Source organism: Populus alba, chromosome 9 (assembly GCF_005239225.2).
Source record: "Populus alba chromosome 9, ASM523922v2, whole genome shotgun sequence".
Classification (NCBI taxonomy): Eukaryota; Viridiplantae; Streptophyta; class Magnoliopsida; order Malpighiales; family Salicaceae; genus Populus; species Populus alba.
In genome coordinates, this window is record NC_133292.1 from 6,886,205 (window position 1) to 6,904,330 (window position 18,126).

The 18,126-nt window shown below is 36.5% G+C and overlaps 3 protein-coding genes and 1 non-coding gene across 9 annotated transcripts; 3 read left to right on the forward strand and 1 right to left on the reverse strand.

The window, feature by feature from the left end:
* Window positions 1-326: 326 nt before the first annotated feature.
* Window positions 327-8,330, forward strand: LOC118027595 (PH, RCC1 and FYVE domains-containing protein 1). 2 transcript variants are annotated; one of them, XM_035030983.2, is made up of 10 exons: window positions 327-884; window positions 1,021-1,081; window positions 2,117-2,203; window positions 2,569-2,658; window positions 3,447-3,527; window positions 3,700-3,894; window positions 3,982-6,114; window positions 6,371-6,517; window positions 6,905-7,314; window positions 7,784-8,330. In XM_035030983.2, the coding sequence occupies exons 1-10, from the start codon at window positions 865-867 to the stop codon at window positions 7,914-7,916; spliced, it is 3,357 nt and encodes a 1,118-aa protein (XP_034886874.1). In that variant the 5' UTR covers window positions 327-864; the 3' UTR covers window positions 7,917-8,330. The 2 variants fall into 2 exon arrangements, with proteins under 2 accessions (XP_034886874.1, XP_034886875.1); XM_035030984.2 differs by having other exon boundaries at window positions 1,030-1,081.
* Window positions 8,331-10,693: 2,363 nt separating this feature from the next.
* TRNAE-UUC (transfer RNA glutamic acid (anticodon UUC)) lies at window positions 10,694-10,765 on the forward strand. The gene has a single exon. It is a non-coding gene; the product is annotated as a tRNA-Glu (tRNA).
* Window positions 10,766-10,964: 199 nt separating this feature from the next.
* On the forward strand, window positions 10,965-14,308 carry LOC118027594 (uncharacterized). The gene is made up of 3 exons (XM_035030982.2): window positions 10,965-11,143; window positions 12,825-12,862; window positions 13,887-14,308. The coding sequence occupies exons 1-3, from the start codon at window positions 11,071-11,073 to the stop codon at window positions 13,998-14,000; spliced, it is 225 nt and encodes a 74-aa protein (XP_034886873.1). The 5' UTR covers window positions 10,965-11,070; the 3' UTR covers window positions 14,001-14,308.
* Window positions 14,309-14,910: 602 nt separating this feature from the next.
* Window positions 14,911-17,990, reverse strand: LOC118027593 (protein PATRONUS 2). 5 transcript variants are annotated; one of them, XM_035030978.2, is made up of 6 exons: window positions 16,866-17,148; window positions 16,568-16,697; window positions 16,205-16,471; window positions 15,809-15,855; window positions 15,295-15,510; window positions 14,912-15,206 (listed from the first exon to the last, which is right to left on the reverse strand). In XM_035030978.2, exons 2-5 carry the CDS (start codon window positions 16,632-16,634, stop codon window positions 15,316-15,318), a joined length of 576 nt encoding a protein of 191 aa, XP_034886869.1. In that variant the 5' UTR covers window positions 16,635-16,697; window positions 16,866-17,148; the 3' UTR covers window positions 14,912-15,206; window positions 15,295-15,315. The 5 variants fall into 5 exon arrangements, with proteins under 5 accessions (XP_073267649.1, XP_034886870.1, XP_034886869.1 ...); XM_073411548.1 differs by lacking the exon at window positions 16,866-17,148 and adding an exon at window positions 17,846-17,990 and having other exon boundaries at window positions 14,911-15,510; XM_035030979.2 differs by having other exon boundaries at window positions 14,911-15,510; window positions 16,893-17,152.
* Between the last annotated feature and the right edge of the window lie 136 nt (window positions 17,991-18,126).

Consider the following 18,126-nt stretch of genomic DNA (forward strand, 5'->3'; position numbering starts at 1 on the left):
CCAATCAAGGGCAAAATCACAGTTTTATAATGTAATATATACAACAAAATACTAATCTCTTTTAATTTTTGTTATAATTAGTTAAAAAGAAAAAAAAATTACAATTGCCAATGGAAAAATCTAGGTGAGGATTAATTAACTTCCACTTTTCTGGTAAAGTAGAAGTAGGCTAGTAGTTAATTAGCATTAATCGCAGTGAAAAACGGATAAAAAAGAAAAAAAATGGATAATTCAAATTGACTGTTCATGTAAAACACTGCTTACTAGCAAAGCTTTCAGTACCTTTTCACTTTTTTTCTAGTCAATAGAATCCGAGCTTTCACTTTCTCAGACACCAAACAGACAACAAAAAGAAAAAGAAGATGAAAACAAAAACAGTAATTAATAGCATAACTAACATCAATTAGCAAAAAAAAAAAACCTAAATGTCAAATTAAATTTGTGGGTTTACCCCCCTCCACTTTTATGCCATTTCTTTATTCTCTCTCTTCGGTCTTCCTTGAGCTCCATAAAATAAAATAAAATAAAATACTCATCACTTGAGAGAGGGAAAAAAAAAAAGGTAGCAAGAAGCTTTTGGTCTCTCTCTTGCAAATCGAAACTTCAATAATCAGATGAATATATATATATTGCTTTCCTAAATTTTCCTTCACTTTCTCTCTCTATCCAAATAGACACTTAGTTTTATCTTCAAGCTCCAAAATCACCGGACTTCACTCTTTTTTCTCCTATTTTTTATCAGACTGGTTAAGTATTCACCCCATTTATTGTTATTAACTTCAAATTGAAGTTACTCTGAAGTGAAAGAATTTCTGTGAGTTTTGGACCTGATTGAGCTGGTGATTCAGCGAGTGAGTGATCTTGATGGTCGAGTTGAGTTGGCTGTGAGTGTGGATTTCTGTTGTTCTTAGGGTTTTCAATTGAATTGGATGGAAGGGTTTGGTTTTTTTGAAAATGGTTAATTTGAAATAATAGATTTTTTTTTTTTTGGCTTTTTATTGTTGGGGATTTAATGTTAAGGGGTGATAGAATGGCTTCGGATCTTGGTAGAACTGGACCTGTTGAAAGAGACATCGAACAGGTATTTCTTCTAATTTCATTTTTTTTGTGTTTATTTTTTTATTTTTTACTTTTTTTATTCTGTTATCGTTTAGTTGAGTTTATTTAGATGATTAAGGTGATTTATGAAAATTAATGGTTTAACAGAATTTTTCGTGGGATTAAGTGAAATGCTGATTGTATGTCGACAGTTTCTGGGTCATGGTTAGATAACGCTTTGTTTGCTTTGTTATATGACTCTAAATGGCTTTGTCAGTGTTGAGGAGAGGGTTTAGAACCCGAATGGTTAAACAACTGTGGGCTGGAATGGTGGTGTTACTCTAGATTTTTCTGCAAAGAAATGCTTTGTTGTTGAGAACTTAATGAAAGGATGAAGGAGCAAGGTATTGGTGGTGGTGGAGTGAGTAGGAAATTAAGTAATGTATGGGTGTTGAAATTAGGACAGGGAGAAGTCAATGTAAATTATGAGGACATTTATCAGAAGATAATTAGTTGACATTGAAGTGAAAAACTTGAATTTCTCATCTCCAGTCCAATCCTAGGTCCTCTTGTAATTTTTTCTTTTGGTATTATAGATGTGATCAGGTTAAGTGTGGTGTGGAAATATATGTCCTAGGAGAGTAATCCAGGTTGGGTTCAAATCTGTTAATCATCTTTATTCAGGCAATAAAGGAAAAAAAAAAATTGATATCCTGAATTTATGCTGGTGCTTTTATATTGATTGAGAAGGCTGACTGGCTAGATTGAATCTCTTGCAAAATGAGTTACTACACTAAGACTTTCATCTTCCCAGATGGTTTGCTGTGCTGTGCTTTTAGTCTCTTTTCTCTCTCTCTCTAAATTTTTGAAAGGATTGTGAAGTGCATTTTTGTTAGACATACTGTTCATTTTCACCCTCCAACCTTATTCAAATCTGTATGAATCTCTTTGGTTTTTTTTTAGCCATTTGAATATGGCATTTACCATTTCACTTTCATTTAGCTTTCTGCTGGTATTATTATGCTTAAGAATGTGCCGAACATGCATAAGTTAGGTTCTTGAATGATCTTTACAACAGGCCATCACAGCTTTAAAGAAAGGGGCTTACTTGCTCAAGTATGGAAGAAGGGGAAAGCCAAAGTTCTGTCCATTCCGTCTTTCCAGTGTAAGTTTGGTCCAAGTTTTACTGATATTTGTGTCTTAATACATGCACCCCCCCTCTCATTATCATCAATGCTTTAGTCTGACAATCAGCTCAACAAAAACTAAACCTCCATTATATTGTCCGTGCAAGAAATTTGTAATGTAAGTTAATTTATTTATGAGGTCGGCCCAGTTGGGCAGGGGATTAGGTTTTCTTGTAAGGTGCTGGTACATCTTTGTCTTCAACAATTTAATCTTTTTTTTTCTTCCTTTTTTTTCATTTAGGGCGCACCCAGCATGTTCTGATGCATATTGGTCTTTGCCATATTTTTTAATTAGATTCTTCCTACTAGAAATTCTTAATGGTTGAATGTGCATTGCTTTCAGGATGAGTCAGTTTTGATATGGTTCTCTGGGAAAAAGGAGAAACATCTCAGACTAAGTCATGTATCTAGAATTGTATCCGGGCAGCGAACAGTAAGTTCTTGGTTTGAAATTATTGTGGTTTACTTAGATACTCTTCCTTGAATTTGACGTTATTTATAGACTGCAGCAACATGCAGGCTGCTTGTTATAATTTTTAGAGCTACCTGTGAATCTAATGTTGTTACTCCTGCTGCTCTCTCTTTTCTTCCTTTGAAACCCCTTTGATTTAATTAGAGCATTATTAGAATGTTTAGGGAACTTTCTAAATGCAATATTACTTGTTGTCAAGAACTTATCCTGGTTGACATAGAGCTGGCTATGGTGCTCCAATAATAAACTTTTGCATCTTTAATCCCATAAACAAATGCTCACTAGAGTAATTTTTTTTCTAATTTTTCATTGAATTTGTCCATAAAACACCATTACCTAGTGCTGGTCCAAATAAAATGGAGTCCCATTAGGGTGATCTGCAAGTGGCCCCAACTTCCACTATATCTGCCTGAAATAACCTTGACGTTAAGGCACACGCTTCATGGTTCAGGATTCTTGCCATTGCACCAGAGAAGAAGCCCCATTTCTATATTTTGCCAAACTAGTGGCCCCATTAAGTATTCTCCTTTCTAACTTTCTTCCCACTTGGTGCACCACAACCAGTCAGCTATGCTTTTCAACCAGGATCATCTGTTGCAGTATCATGACAATTCCTTATTCAAATTTCATTCCCATGCAATTGTTTGTGTTAGAATAGTTTGTTTCCAAATTTCATATGTGCCATCATGAATCCACAAAAGAATTCCTCCTTTTGTTTTGTACTGATTAACATTGTCCAATTTTTCCAGCCAATCTTTCAAAGGTATCCACGCCCTGAGAAGGAGTATCAGTCATTTTCTCTTATTTATAATGAAAGATCACTGGATTTGGTAAGAATTTGTTTGCTGTAGTCATTCTCTTCTACTTATGAGTTAATTTCTACTCCTATTTATCCATTTGATTGTTTCCATGACTTACCTGTCATGACAGGTGGGAACAGTTTTAAACAGCTTTTTAGTTTTGAACTTATTGTAAATCTGATGATGTGATCTTTCTTACCAGATTTGCAAGGATAAAGACGAAGCTGAGGTATGGTTTAGTGGTTTAAAAGCATTAATTTCACGCAGTAATCACCAAAAAGGGAGAACGGAATCAAGGAGTGATGGAATTCCATCTGAGGCAAACAGCCCTAGGACGTATACTCGCAGAAGCTCCCCTCTGAATTCGCCATTTGGTAGTAATGATGGTTCGCATAAGGTACACTTCTCTACTTTACATCTTCCCTGTGCACACCCCACCTTCAATTTGTTGATGACGCAAGGGATTTTCTTTACCTTCATTCAGGATGTGGATCACCATCGCCTTCATAGTCCATACGAAAGTCCCCCCAAGAATGGTTTGGATAAAGCATTTTCTGATGTGGTATTATATGCTGTTCCCCCAAAAGGTTTTTTCCCTTCAGACTCTGCTAGCGGTTCAGTACATTCTTTATCATCTGGAGGCTCGGACAGTGTACATGGTCATATGAAGGCAATGGCAGTGGATGCTTTTAGAGTTAGCCTATCAAGTGCTGTTAGCTCATTGAGCCAAGGTTCTGGTCATGATGATGGTGGTGCGTTGGGGGATGTTTTCATTTGGGGTGAAGGAACAGGGGATGGTGTGCTAGGCGGTGGAAATCATAGAGCTGGAAGTTATTTTGGTGAAAAAATGGATTCTTTGTTTCCTAAAGCTCTGGAATCTGCAGTTGTACTTGATGTCCAGAACATTGCCTGTGGTGGACAACATGCAGCCTTAGTGACCAAGCAAGGAGAAATTTTCTCCTGGGGTGAGGAATCTGGGGGCAGGCTTGGGCATGGTGTAGATTCTGATGTTTTGCATCCCAAACTTATCGATGCCCTCAGTAATACAAATATTGAGCTTGTAGCATGTGGGGAGTACCACACATGTGCTGTAACACTTTCTGGTGATCTGTATACATGGGGTGATGGAACTTATAATTTTGGTCTTTTAGGACATGGAAACGAGGTAAGTCACTGGGTTCCAAAAAGAGTGAATGGACCCTTGGAAGGCATACATGTCTCTTCCATCTCTTGTGGACCCTGGCATACTGCAGTGGTGACCTCTGCTGGGCAACTATTCACTTTTGGTGATGGCACATTTGGTGTTCTGGGTCATGGAGATCGAAAAAGCATTTCATTACCAAAGGAAGTGGAATCGCTCAAGGGGCTCCGCACTGTACAAGCTGCCTGTGGTGTTTGGCATACTGCTGCAGTCATAGAAGTTATGGTTGGAAATTCAAGTTCCAGCAATTGCTCTTCAGGGAAACTGTTTACTTGGGGAGATGGAGACAAAGGCCGACTTGGGCATGGTGACAAGGAAGCAAAGTTGGTTCCTACATGTGTTGCTGCTCTTGTTGAACCCAATTTTTGCCAAGTTGCATGTGGACATAGTCTGACAGTTGCACGAACCACCTCTGGCCATGTGTATACAATGGGCAGTCCTGTTTATGGTCAGTTGGGCAATCCACTAGCTGATGGAAAGCTCCCAACTCGTGTTGAAGGAAAACTCTCCAAGAGTTTTGTTGAGGAAATTGCTTGCGGGGCTTATCATGTTGCAGTCTTAACTTCAAAAACTGAAGTTTACACCTGGGGCAAGGGAGCAAATGGAAGACTAGGTCACGGAGATACAGATGATAGAAATTCACCATCATTGGTGGAGGCCCTGAAAGACAAACAAGTAAAAAGTATTGCTTGTGGTACTAGTTTTACTGCAGCTATCTGCCTTCATAAGTGGGTCTCTGGTGTTGATCAGTCTATGTGTTCTGGCTGCCGCCTACCATTTAACTTCAAAAGGAAGCGACATAATTGTTATAATTGTGGACTAGTTTATTGCCATTCATGCAGCAGCAAGAAGTCTCTCAAGGCTTCAATGGCACCAAATCCAAACAAAGCTTACCGTGTCTGTGATAATTGCTATAACAAACTAAGAAAAGCAATTGAGACCGATGCTTCTTCTCAATCTTCTGTGAGTAGGAGAGGCAGTGTCAATCAAGGGCCGAGCGAGTTTATTGATAAAGATGAGAAGTTGGACTTCAGGTCTCGTGCACAACTAGCTAGATTTTCATCAATGGAATCCTTGAAGCAAGCAGAAAGCCGATCTAAGAGAAACAAAAAACTTGAATTCAATAGCAGCAGGGTGTCACCTGTTCCAAATGGAGGCTCCCAGTGGGGAGCGCTTAATATTTCTAAATCTTTTAATCCTATGTTTGGCTCATCAAAGAAGTTTTTTTCTGCTTCTGTTCCTGGATCAAGAATTGTTTCTCGAGCAACATCACCAATATCTAGACGACCTAGCCCCCCTCGATCAACAACGCCGACCCCAACTCTGGGTGGACTTACCTCACCAAAAATTGTTGTGGATGATGCTAAAAGGAAAAGTGAGAGCCTTAACCAAGATGTTATTAAATTAAGAGCACAGGTGTGTACTTTCGTTCTTTTCAATCACATATCCATGTAATTTAGTTAATTATTAGGACTTTTCTTCTATTTTTCCTTTGAAATTTGGTGAAGCATTCTGAAAGTGTATGAAAGGACATATGACAAAGTGCACTAGTTTCATTATAACCTTTTGATTTATGGTTTGTGCTAACCATATGTACCAGATACTGTTTGAAAACATAAAGGTTGGTTGTTTTGCTTGTTCATTATTATACCTTATCGAATTGGTCTCTCAGGTGGAAAGTCTTACTCGAAAAGCCCAGCTTCAAGAAGTTGAGCTGGAAAGAACAACCATGCAGCTGAAGGAAGCAATAGCCATTGCAGGAGAAGAGACTGCTAAATGCAAAGCAGCAAAAGAAGTGATCAAGTCTCTTACTGCACAAGTAAGATGGATTTCATCTTCATCCGTATGATTGACTATGGATTGCTTAAACATACCTAGATTTTCTTTTACTTGGTTTATGCTCTCTTTGTTGTTTTTAATCGGGTTTTCTCATTTCCTAGTTGTAGAAATTAACCTTTCTTTATAGGAGCTTGTGGAATGCAACTTTGAACTCGTGAAAATGCAGATAAATGCTGTTTTGAAAATTGAATACTTGCATGCTTTGCTTTATCATAACTAGCATGAAAACAATTGTCTATTGTACTTGCAACAAGAAGTAGTTTAACAATGCTCAGTTGGATAGTCGCTAATCATGCCCGCTTGTAGCATCTTTATGTTGATGATGCATCTTTTGCTGATGATTAATTTTGTTTTATATGCTTAATAGTTAAAAGACATGGCTGAAAGACTACCTGTGGGAATGGGCCGAAGCATCAAATCACCTTTGTTTACTTCATTTGGATCCAGTCCTACTTCCATTACTTCATTTGGATCCAGTCCTACTTCCAATGATGTTTCTACTATTGACCGTTTGAATGGTCAAATCACATGCCAAGAACCAGACACGAATGGATTGCATAACCAGTTGCTTTTGAATGGTTCAAGCATCACTAGCAACCGCATTGCAGGTCACAACAAACAAGGCCATTTGGAAGCAACAACAAAAAATGGAAGCAGAACCAAAGAAGGTGAATTGCGACATGAAGCTGAATGGGTTGAGCAAGATGAGCCCGGTGTATATATAACACTCACCTCCCAACCTGGAGGTATCAAGGATCTTAAGCGAGTGCGCTTCAGGTGCGTTGTTCTCGGGCCAGGTTGGCTATCCAAATCTTACCCAAATGTCTGTGATCAATTAGATTGTATAGTCAGTGGCTACATGCCCAGGCTCACACTTCTAATAGCATATTGCCCATTTGTCTCTATTACATTCTAACTTGCTGTAAAGCAGGTTCTTGTTTTGGTGCGGCTGCTTAATTCAGCTTCCGCCCTCAACTTGAAAACAACTTTGATAGCAGTCTCATCCCACAATTGAGTTGTGATGGAAATACATTAGACAAGTTTTTGTCCTATCAACCTTGCATTCTTTTCTTGCATATGCCATGGAAGAAATCTGGAGGTCCCTTTTTTTTTTTTTTTTTTCCGACAAAAATGATAACCGTACAGTTTCCCAGTAATTTGTGACATCTTAATTGAGTTCTAGAAATGAATTCGATCATGGTTCCAGTGGTGCAGTTTTAAATTTTGATCAAATCTATAAATGCAGTCGAAAGCGGTTCAGTGAGAAACAAGCAGAACAATGGTGGGCAGAAAATAGGGCAAGGGTATATGAACAGTACAATGTGCGCATGATTGACAAGTCAAGTGTTGGTGTTGGGAGCGAGGATTTGACTCATTAGCATGCACAAACAATCTCTGTAGATGAAACCCAGATTGTTTTCCAGTTCTGCACTTCACTTAAAGGATGGGCATCTCCACGCTAATTAGATCTGTCTTCCATCCTTTAATGAGTTTAGAAAAGCAAGCAGCAAGTATTGGTGTAAGAGGGAGCTCTTGAAAAGTTTGTTTGTCTTTTTTTTTTTTAATATATATATAGTCCTTTTTCCACTGTGTTTTGAATTTTTTCATGCTTCCAATTTTTTCCCTATATATGTACGTTGTCTGGGGAGTTGACGTTGAGAAATGTAAATTCTAAGTAGGTTGCTGCTCATGTTTAAGAAAAAAAGCAGATGCCATGTAAATTCATAAGAGAACGTACTACAGAAATTTTCTTTTAACTGGTTCATGAATTCAGCTCAGGTTTGTTGCTAGTAGATGCCATGCACATTCTTATTTGGATTTCTCTTCAGATTTGTCTTATTTGAGTTCAAGTTTCTAAGAATCTTAGATCATGATTTATTGCAAGTCTCAAATATATCACTAATGAAATCGACGGAACTCTTTGCAATTCATCCTAAATTTGAGTTTGAGCTTCTGGGCACGCTTATCCTTTTTGTTACTTTCTTATTATAAACTTTGTTACATGCACTCTTCAGTTTTATCCAAGAGTACTCTTGTCGGATGCTATATACTTGGACGTGGTTGCTAAATCTTTGCCATCGTGCCTTTTACCACTCAATCAAGTCCGTCTCAAATGTAACTTGAAAGGTTGAGATTTTGGATTCTAGAGATGCTAACAGGCTAGAAAGGTCCGTCCGATGACCACCAATCATCCCTGGAAATTGCCGTCAGCCATCTTTACTGGCAATAAATGGAGATCTCCGTAGACCTTTCCATCTTTCTATTCAAATGCAAGAAAACTAGAATTTCCATGTTCATTCCAGAAAAGATGTGTAATAAACACGCTCCGTAAGAGGATAAGATTGTGAGTTGTATCTGTATTCTGCACTGTCAATGAGGAAAACAAAGAGTGGCCCGGAAAAGAAAAGGGATTGATTGCTTCATTAAAATGCAGGCTCACATGGCGACCGTGTGGTGCTCTGACATGCGAAAGGTCAGGATCTTACAGGCGAGGATTTGTTGCCATGAAGTTTTACCCAAATCTAACCGGAACCCGAAAAAAAGATCTAATAATTTCATACCCTTCGAGTTAGTCAGTATTAGTATACATTATCATCCCAACTTTTAATCACAAAAATAGCGTTTACTAGAGCTGTAGAGCATCATTATTCTATATCCCAACACTTCTGTTTTTTTTTTTTTTTTTTTTTAAAAAAATAATAAAATAGTAGGATTCGAAAGAGAAAGACAATAGAACGCAGTAATGTTAATTTTTGATGATATTTTTACGAGAGGAGATGTTGCCTCAGAGCTTTCAATTTCTGAGTCTCCTCCCTCCTCTAACTCATCTTCTCGTTCTTTGAGGTCTTACCCTGAAAGTCTTCATAAGCCAATCATATTTCATCGTGCCCACAGCATGTCCAATAACAAGCCCAATTATCAGCCCACACCATATCCTAACACATATCCGAGGGTTGATCATCTACAGGACTTGAAGGTAGTGATGGGGATGGCAAAAACCTGGGTTCCCTCGTATGAATCGTTCAGAAATGTGTCAAATTGCTTCCGTTGTGGTATGGGTCTGCTAAGGTGGTTGTGAGAGACATTGAATACAGCAAGGAGATTAAGTTGCACCATTCGTTTAGGAATCTCTCCTGGGAGATTTTTTTATCAATTCAAAAGTCTAGACTAATGAGTTATATATCCATCTTACATGTAAACACCTCTCTTTTCTCATTAATTTTCAACATGGGATAGTTTTTCTCTCGTATATACGAGATATCCAGAACTTGGAGCTTAGCTCCCATGCTCACTCATGAGAACTCGACAGAGTGATGAGAGCCCACTCACAATTATCACTCATCCAAAACCAAACCCTTAACTTTGATACCAATCTGTTAGGGAGTTGTATAGGTTCAGGAAGATGCATTTGCCTCCATGTTTATACTGGTCTGCAAGCACAGAAGCTCACATCGAAAGATAAAAACCACCTGTGATCCAAAAACCTAGCTAGAGCAGGGTGTTATAGATTCATTTTATACAGACATCTCTTCTTCTTTTTCATTTCTTTTTCAATGTTGGATAATTACCATTCATATGTTCACCCAGAATTTGTTGAAATATTTTACTTGACAAAAAAAAAAACACCTTAATTATTTAAAAATATCTCATATATTAAAAACGCTTTGTTGATAAGTACTAAATGTATTGACTTATTTTTTTTATTAAAAAAAGCAAGCACTGATATATAAAACCAACCTTATATATAATTATTAATTAAGAAAGATACTAGCATTGATATATATATATATATATATATATATATATATATATATATTAAAAAATAAGTGAATCTCGATTTTTCATGATATATCTCATTTTTACATATCAAAAAACTTTAAAGATAAATTATAATAATTTCTCACTATCAGTAAAGATACTCAAATATAGTTCCAAAATGTTCATTACAAAGCTACCTTGTTTTTTTAATCATGACAACTCTTTCTTACTAAATAATTATTGATATTAAATAGCATAAATCCTAATTGCTTGGATAGCGAAAAACTTTTGTTCTTAAGGATGTAGGTGATAACTAGCTGGTAAGAATGGTCAATGCATGGTTGGTGCTACTTAATAAGTTATTATATAATAATAAATGTAGAGAGCCTACACCAAATCCGTTGTCGTCCAGCGGTTAGGATATCTGGCTTTCACCCAGGAGACCCGGGTTCGATTCCCGGCAACGGAATATTTTATTCTGAGAAATTTGAAGGAAGGCTGGTGTTTTTTTTAATAATTAAAAAAACAATCAAAATATACAGTCAAAATATACTTTTTAGCTCTTTCTATTAATTTTATATCATTTTATATATAATTTTATATTAAAAACAATATTATTTAATAGCTGAATAATATATATTGTACGATCACATGATAAAAAAAAAACATATATATACAGTCACCACTGGATACATTGTCTTTTACAAACCTCAAGAAGGTTTCACTATCATTCAATCAAATACTTACATAAACAAGAACTCTCGCAATCCTGAAATGGCGAGGGATAGCTGTCTGGCTCGTGTAACAGCTGGCGTTGCGGTTGGAGGTGCTATTGGTGGCGCCGTAGGTAAGTTCTTACATCATAAACCCTAAAACATATTCTTGTTCTGGTTTTGATTAATATAAGTTTTTCTTGTTATCGGCATATTGTTTCTTCTGGGGACTTTAATGCCCCTAATTTGTTGTTATTTTAAATTTCTAAAATCTACCTTTATATCTTATCATACAAACACACAAAACCCGTAAAGCCAATTGAATTAAATTAAGGCATCGCTAGGGATTATTCTCTGTTAAAATTTTTAAATTTTGGACTACCATCTGTATTATTGCTTGATTTTGGGAAGGAGGATTGAGGGACTGTTTCCTGATAATGTGTGCAAAAGTTGATTTTAATGTCAATTGTTTCACTATTCTCTGGAACGTTTTAGTGAAAGAAATCCTGCATCAGAAGATGTAGACTGGTTTTAGGTGTGCTATAAAGGGCATGATTTTAATGAAAAGACTGGTTTTAAGACACTGAGAGCTGCGATCGAGAGGACTTGTGATTTCAGGAGTTGTGCAGATGAGTTTTTGTTACAAGATGGTATTGGATGGAAGTCATGGGATAGTTTGCAAAATGGGGACGCCCTTGATGATATTCCCAGCTGCTTAATAGTGGTGGCTTTCTTGATTCTAAATTGATAGGCTCCCGTGTTCTTCAATTGAAGCTTGACAAGTGTAACCAAAATAGCATGGTTAATTTTTGTTGGCTTTACCCGTGCAAAGTCTCTAGAAGTGCTTGTGACTTGGAATGGAGAGGAAACAGCAATAGCCTAACCAACATAGGCTAGAAAGAAGTAAGAATTGAGTTGGAACAAGGATGGTTTAAACTAAAAGGCTATAAGAACCTCAAGTTTTGATACATACTGTAGAATTTCACCAAAAGTTCCCTTTAGCTCATGTTCACAACCTATCTATACTAGGGAGATTCTTTGTCACTGAGACAACTTTGCTATCAAGTAAAGGTGACTACTTAGTCATTAAGCAAAAACAAATATAATAAATAATCCAAGATGCTGCATCATCTCCTTAGTCATTAAGCAAAATGAATATAATAATATATTAGCAAGCTCCTGCATTAGCTTGTTCTGAAGGAACTGGAAGAAATAAATCTGGACTAGAGTTGGTTGAAGAGAACTGTGACTAAAGTCTGTTAATTATACAATACCTGGAAAGAATCATAAGGAAGCATCAAGTCCATACTGAACTTAAGAAGATAATCCAGAGAAATAAAACAGCTAGATTGTAGCTTAAGTTTTAAATTTCTATTGCTAGGGATGCTTGTAGCAAACAACTCAGTGTAAACATTATATAGTGTAACTACAGGGTTATTGTGGTGTGACCTGCCTGCTGAGGGCAGAAACATGTCTTAGAAAGATGAAAAACGTTGTGGAAAAGCTTTAGTTCACTGGTGCAAGTTAAAAGTGTGCGCTTGTATGCTTTACATTATGGAACTTTAACTATCTTGGTGTTTACTTTTTTCACACCATTATCATTGTCATTATACCTTTGGAATTCCCCCTTAAGCCATGACCATTGATTTCCTCATGGATATGCTGAAAAGAAATATATTAACCAGTGGACAATCTTAATAAGATAGTTTGAATTCATACAGATTCTGTCTTATATATTTATACTTTTGGTTCACTGTTGAAACTATAGTTTGGTTTTCTTCAACTATCCATCTGATGTATGTAATTTCTGTGCAGGTGCTGTTTATGGAACATATGAGGCAGTCAGGTATAAGGTAGATCGTCTGACCTGATACCAAAATTCACACTTTAAGTGTTTGAGACCCTTTTAAAATGTGCTTTTGAACATTCATTTTTTCTTTACTGAAATAGAAATTATGTACCCTGATGTTGTCCTTTTCTTTTGAACTATATTTTGAGTGGATGAGATTTTTTATGTTACCTAGATAGTGTTTGAGAGGGTGGTAGTGGTTACCTTTCAAAGTTCTTTTCTCTCGAAAATATATAAAAATAATATATTTTTAAAAAAAAATTATTTTTGACATAAGCACATTAAAAATTATCTAAAAACACGCAAAAAAAATTAATTTCTAGCAAAAAAATATTTTTTTCAAAAAAATCACGAAAGGTGGTTTCAACCGCAAAAAACAAACAGCCTTTTAATGTGTTTTGCATATTATGTATGCTAACTTAAATTAGATTTTTAAAGTATACTTGTACAATTAGAAATAGATGGAACATCAACTTGAAACTTGAATTTTATGACCATGGCTTCCCTTAAGTTCATGTTTCCTTGTGTGCATGTTCCTTTTCTCTACATGCATCCCCTTCCATAAAATATGAATTAAAACAGAAAGTCAGAAACAGCCAGAAGACAATGGCGTGCACTGGTTTTTGTGACCCTCATTTTGCTGTTTTGGCCGGGTTAGAGGTTTTAATCAGCCCTGAGATGCTTAGAAAGTTCTGTTGCCTGGTGCCTCCACTAGTGCTGGGTGTCTGTTTGCGTTCTGGGGTAGACTTTGTGAAACCTACAGTTCTCAAAGGTCGTCGATAGTCACTAGTGGTGTCATACGGTCCTGGTTGCCTTAAAAAAGATTCCCCACTGCCCAGTTAGTGAACAATCCGTGTTATCTGCCAATTCTTTAGATTAAAATACTATTTGATTTATTTGTTTATTTGTGCAGATCATCTTGTTTTAGATATGCTGTATTAAAGGAATTTAAATGTAAAACAATCTGTTTTTCTTTGCATTCCCTCGTAAGTGTTCATTAGTTAATTATTTAGTTTGGAAAAATGCAGGTGCCAGGACTTTTGAAGATCAGATACATTGGACAAACCACACTCGGTAGTGCAGCCATTTTCGGTCTCTTCCTGGGTGCCGGGAGCTTGATACATTGTGGGAAGTCATATTGATTTGTTGAACTAAGAGCATGAAGAAATTCACTTCGTTCTTGTCACAAGGATATGTGGTTCAACTTCGTTTACCTTTGAGCTGATGGATGCAACTTGTGGTGGCGAGTAGTTCTCTCTTTCAACATAAAATTTCCCATACGATGTTTGGGGTTTCAGAAGCAGCTTAACAAGTAGTCTTGTGAAATTTCTTGGTTATTGCCACTTTCATAGGTGTCGACACCTTGATGGTTGCTTCTTTTATTTATTTTTTTCCCTCGTACTCGTTTGTCGTTTCTTATATACGAAACTGCCCTTTCCATTTCCATTAAGATAGCGGCACTCGTTGTCTCCACAGGCCAATCCATAATTTGATTTACATGGCCAAAACGGTATCAGCATTTGTCTTTTATAGGTTAGAAGAAAGAAAATGAAGATGGAGATCAGCAGCAAAGGTGTGGGAGCTGATCCCACCATGGGCTCGTCCTTGTGCTCGTGGTTTCTCATCAGCTTAGCACTTACTGGTGAAGAAATGACTGCTGGATTCTTTGCCAAGCTCAAGCTGCATAAGAGGTCCTGTTTTAGCTATTCTCTAGAGCAATGGGAGTTAACAGGTTGTAAACTCAAATCCTGAAATTACACCCTTTTGATGGAAACTGTTGAGCTCCGATTACGAATTCTGTGACCTCAATGTGCTGCTTATATAGTGAATACAAAAGCAAATGCGAGGTATTTTTATCTTTTTTGTTTGATGGTGAAAATACTTTCGGACCAGTTCATGGATCTATTGAGATTGAAGCTCTCCTCCAGTGATCTTAAAAAAGCGCAATCGATCTAGTATATTTATAAAAATCAAATTAATTCTTCTAGAAATTTATCCCAAAATTTGAACCAAGAAAACAAAAAAGAAAGCAAACCTTCTTATCATTAGATCAACCATCTTTAGGGTTAAATGCGCGATGTTATGTACTTGGAAAGTATAGCAAGCACCGAATGTACCAAGCGAACATAAACAGGAAAAAATTGATACACGTCCATATAAGTAGATTTCATCAAGGGACGAGGAGGGCTGAAGTAAGACAGATTGCATTTGCATAGTCCTGGCAATCCAAAATGTCGAGTACTTGATCATTAGTCCAATTTAAAGTCTTTGTTATTGAATGGATAATACAGCCACCAACGGAGACCGACTCTGGTTACCATTGTCTCTTGCAGAAAAGAACCAAACAGCTATCATGGAGAAAAAGAACACAGATCATTAATCTGTACCAAGAAACGGTTGAAAACAGTAATTCTAGATTACATCCCGAGGACATACAAGGGAGGAAATAAGTCGCTTTCAAACATCACTTTCTGGCTTCAGCACATATTCAACTGCTTCAAATTGCCATGAAAAAGGAGAGCATGGTGGAGAGTCCCAGTGAATAGGAGAGCATGGAGGAGAGTGCCACTGAGTTGAAGACTCAAACCAATCAGAAAACACAGGTATCGCCAATTCTCTCTGTTCCGGATAGAAGCGGCTACCAGGATCAGTCTACAGGAAAGGAAAAAAAAAACATATCAGCAAAAAATACAAAACGCTGATCTTGATGAGGCAACTATGCAGAACAGGTCCGATTCGATCAATTCTCTGAGAAAGAATAGACAATCTTAACAGTTCACCGATATTCAATTCTCTGAGAAAGAATAGACAATCTTAACAGTTCACCGATATTTAGCTCGATACAACACGTATAACATCCTCAACATTGAATGATCATATATTGATCTTTGTAAAAGCAAAACCATTTCTAGATCTTATACGCGGGCAATCAACCTAACATAAGGACAACCTTCACCTGCTTAACCTCGGGATTTTCAGCAGAAGATGATATTGAATCTGCAGACAAACAAAAAAAAGTTCAGAAACAAAAACCGGGATAAATCTCAAATCAACTACAGTTGAAGAGTATGGCTTTAAAATAAAATAGATACATAGCTGAGTCAGTTTACTAAGAAAAAACCACTTAATGCTTTCAACCACATAAAATTGATGAACACATTTAACCAACGACCTTGAATACTATAGAGTAACCATTATGTTCAAAAAGTGGAAATAAATATAGAAACTACAAGCACAGAACTTTCGCACTTTGTTTTTTTTGGTGGGAAGAACTTTCACACGGTTGAAAACTGAAATGAAATTGAGCAAATGTTCATGATGATTGTGCATATCGTAATACAGTTACCATGCCCAGGAAGGACCAAGTCCAGGAAAGAAGAAATCAATGTGGCCTCTTTTTCCTCAATGCATTTATTGTGATCGTGCAAAAATCTTTCCTCGGCTACATTATTGATCTCTTCCTTTTGCACATTCTTTTTCCGAGAAGATGTTTCTTGACGAACAACTGCTTTGTTTGTAATATCATCGAGTGCCTTTCGATTTCCCAACGCAAATCCTCCACTTTTTTTCGTCGCTGTTTTAGATTTCTTAACAGTTCCACCAAAACCAACCTCTACAAAAAGAAGAAAAAAAAGAAAATTATTCCTCAACCTAGGATACAAAAAGCATACAAGTTCTAATGTAGTAACAAAAAACATCCGAGGAATACTTTTGCGACTGACACCCAAATTCTCATCCTGGATTATCAGGGGCGTCTGCGTTACACGGGTAGCCATTGCCCTTGTCTTTCTTTTTCCTCCAAATGCCCAATTTAAGTCACAAAATCAAGATACCAGTTTCTGCATTCCAATATTCTCGTTAACAAAAAAAAATTATTGAAATTAAACTTTCAAGAATGCAAGAACAAATATTTATGTCGTGAAATCCACAACAATCATGAAAATCAAAGAAATAAGCCAAAAAAAACCCATTAATGCCCATCAAGTAATTTTTAAGTATAATAGCACCTTCAATGCGAATCGGTAGAAATTAACCTCTAAAGAGCAGGTTGAAAAGAAAACTCGCGCTGTCTTGAGAGTTTGAATTGGAATGGGGGAAATTCAGGTTCCTATGGGGTCTGTTTGGGAAGGGGATTTACTAGTGTTGTTGTTTGGGGTTAAGTGCTTCTGCTCCTCGGTTCAGGATACCCTACCTTTTACTTACCAGGTGACCCGTTCTCCACCCATTTTTCCAATTGAATAATGCTATTTATCTGAAATGAGATATTTATTTTTTAAAATATCAATCTTTTCATTTTCATTGTTGATGTTAAGTGAATCCCTCATTTGTATCCTAAGAAAATTATAACTCAACATATGCATAAAATTATGAAAACATCTTAATTTTAAAGGTTTGTTTACATTCATGCATAAAAAATAAGAGTCTAATAATTGCGGTTAAACAAATTATGAGAAAAAACATAAGAAAAGCTAACCTTGACATGGCAATTATACAAAATCATGTAAACAGGAACAACCCAATCAATTCTATGAGAAAGAAGAGAGAGCGGAGATACCCTAACAATTAACCCATATTTAGCTCAATACAAATATGCAAGAGACATCCTCAACAGTGAACTAGTTCATGCTCTCTTTTGAAATTTCTAGGCTCATAGTTATGAAGTCCAGGCATTGATCAAGCAAGTTCTGCGGCCTTTCATTCGAAACAAGTCCTTTGGAATTGTTATTAGAGAAGTGTCGATCTTATTATGATTTTCCTTTTGAATTTATCAGAGAGTTGAGATTTAGAAATCCAGTTATGTTGATCAACGTGTAATGAAGCTCCATAAGATCATAACTGTGATTGAAAAAAATTAATTAAAAAATATATCTCCATAGATTTAGAAATTCAAACATTGGCATTTATTGGTAGTGTTTGTTTTGCAATCAAGCTTTTAACATGTTAATATTAAAAATTTAATATATTTAAATATAAAAAAAATACTCACGCTACAGTGAACATTCCGCCGTTTGATTTTAGCAGCGCAATAAGCTCGTGATTTTCTTCATGGGCCAAAAATCTGGAGACAGAGATTCCAAAATAATATTTTATTTCGTTCTTAAGAAGGAAAAAAAAAAAAAAAAGAGGGCCAAAAATCTAGAGAGAGAGAATAGGGGTATTTTTGTTAGATTTTAGTTACTGTAGTAGGAGCGTCATGGACCTTGAGTTAGATTGGGCTTCACAATAAGAATATAAGCTTATAATGATCATGGTCACATCTGATTGCTG

Bases quoted from the DNA above. Each gene is read 5' to 3' on its own strand.
- LOC118027594 (XM_035030982.2), top strand. From the start codon at position 11,071: ATGGCGAGGGATAGCTGTCTGGCTCGTGTAACAGCTGGCGTTGCGGTT. The intron at 11,144-12,824 runs GTAAGTTCTTAC...ATTTCTGTGCAG, and splicing joins TGCTATTGGTGGCGCCGTAG to GTGCTGTTTATGGAACATAT. The intron at 12,863-13,886 runs GTAGATCGTCTG...GGAAAAATGCAG, and splicing joins ATGAGGCAGTCAGGTATAAG to GTGCCAGGACTTTTGAAGAT.
- LOC118027593 (XM_073411548.1), bottom strand. From the start codon at position 16,634: ATGGCTACCCGTGTAACGCAGACGCCCCTGATAATCCAGGATGAGAAT. The intron at 16,472-16,567 runs GTATTCCTCGGA...TTCTTTTTGTAG, and splicing joins TTTGGGTGTCAGTCGCAAAA to AGGTTGGTTTTGGTGGAACT. The intron at 15,511-15,808 runs GTTGTCCTTATG...CCTTTCCTGTAG, and splicing joins CCGAGGTTAAGCAGGTGAAG to ACTGATCCTGGTAGCCGCTT.
- LOC118027595 (XM_035030983.2), top strand. From the start codon at position 865: ATGGTCGAGTTGAGTTGGCT. The intron at 2,204-2,568 runs GTAAGTTTGGTC...CATTGCTTTCAG, and splicing joins GTCCATTCCGTCTTTCCAGT to GATGAGTCAGTTTTGATATG. The intron at 7,315-7,783 runs GTGCGTTGTTCT...CTATAAATGCAG, and splicing joins CTTAAGCGAGTGCGCTTCAG to TCGAAAGCGGTTCAGTGAGA.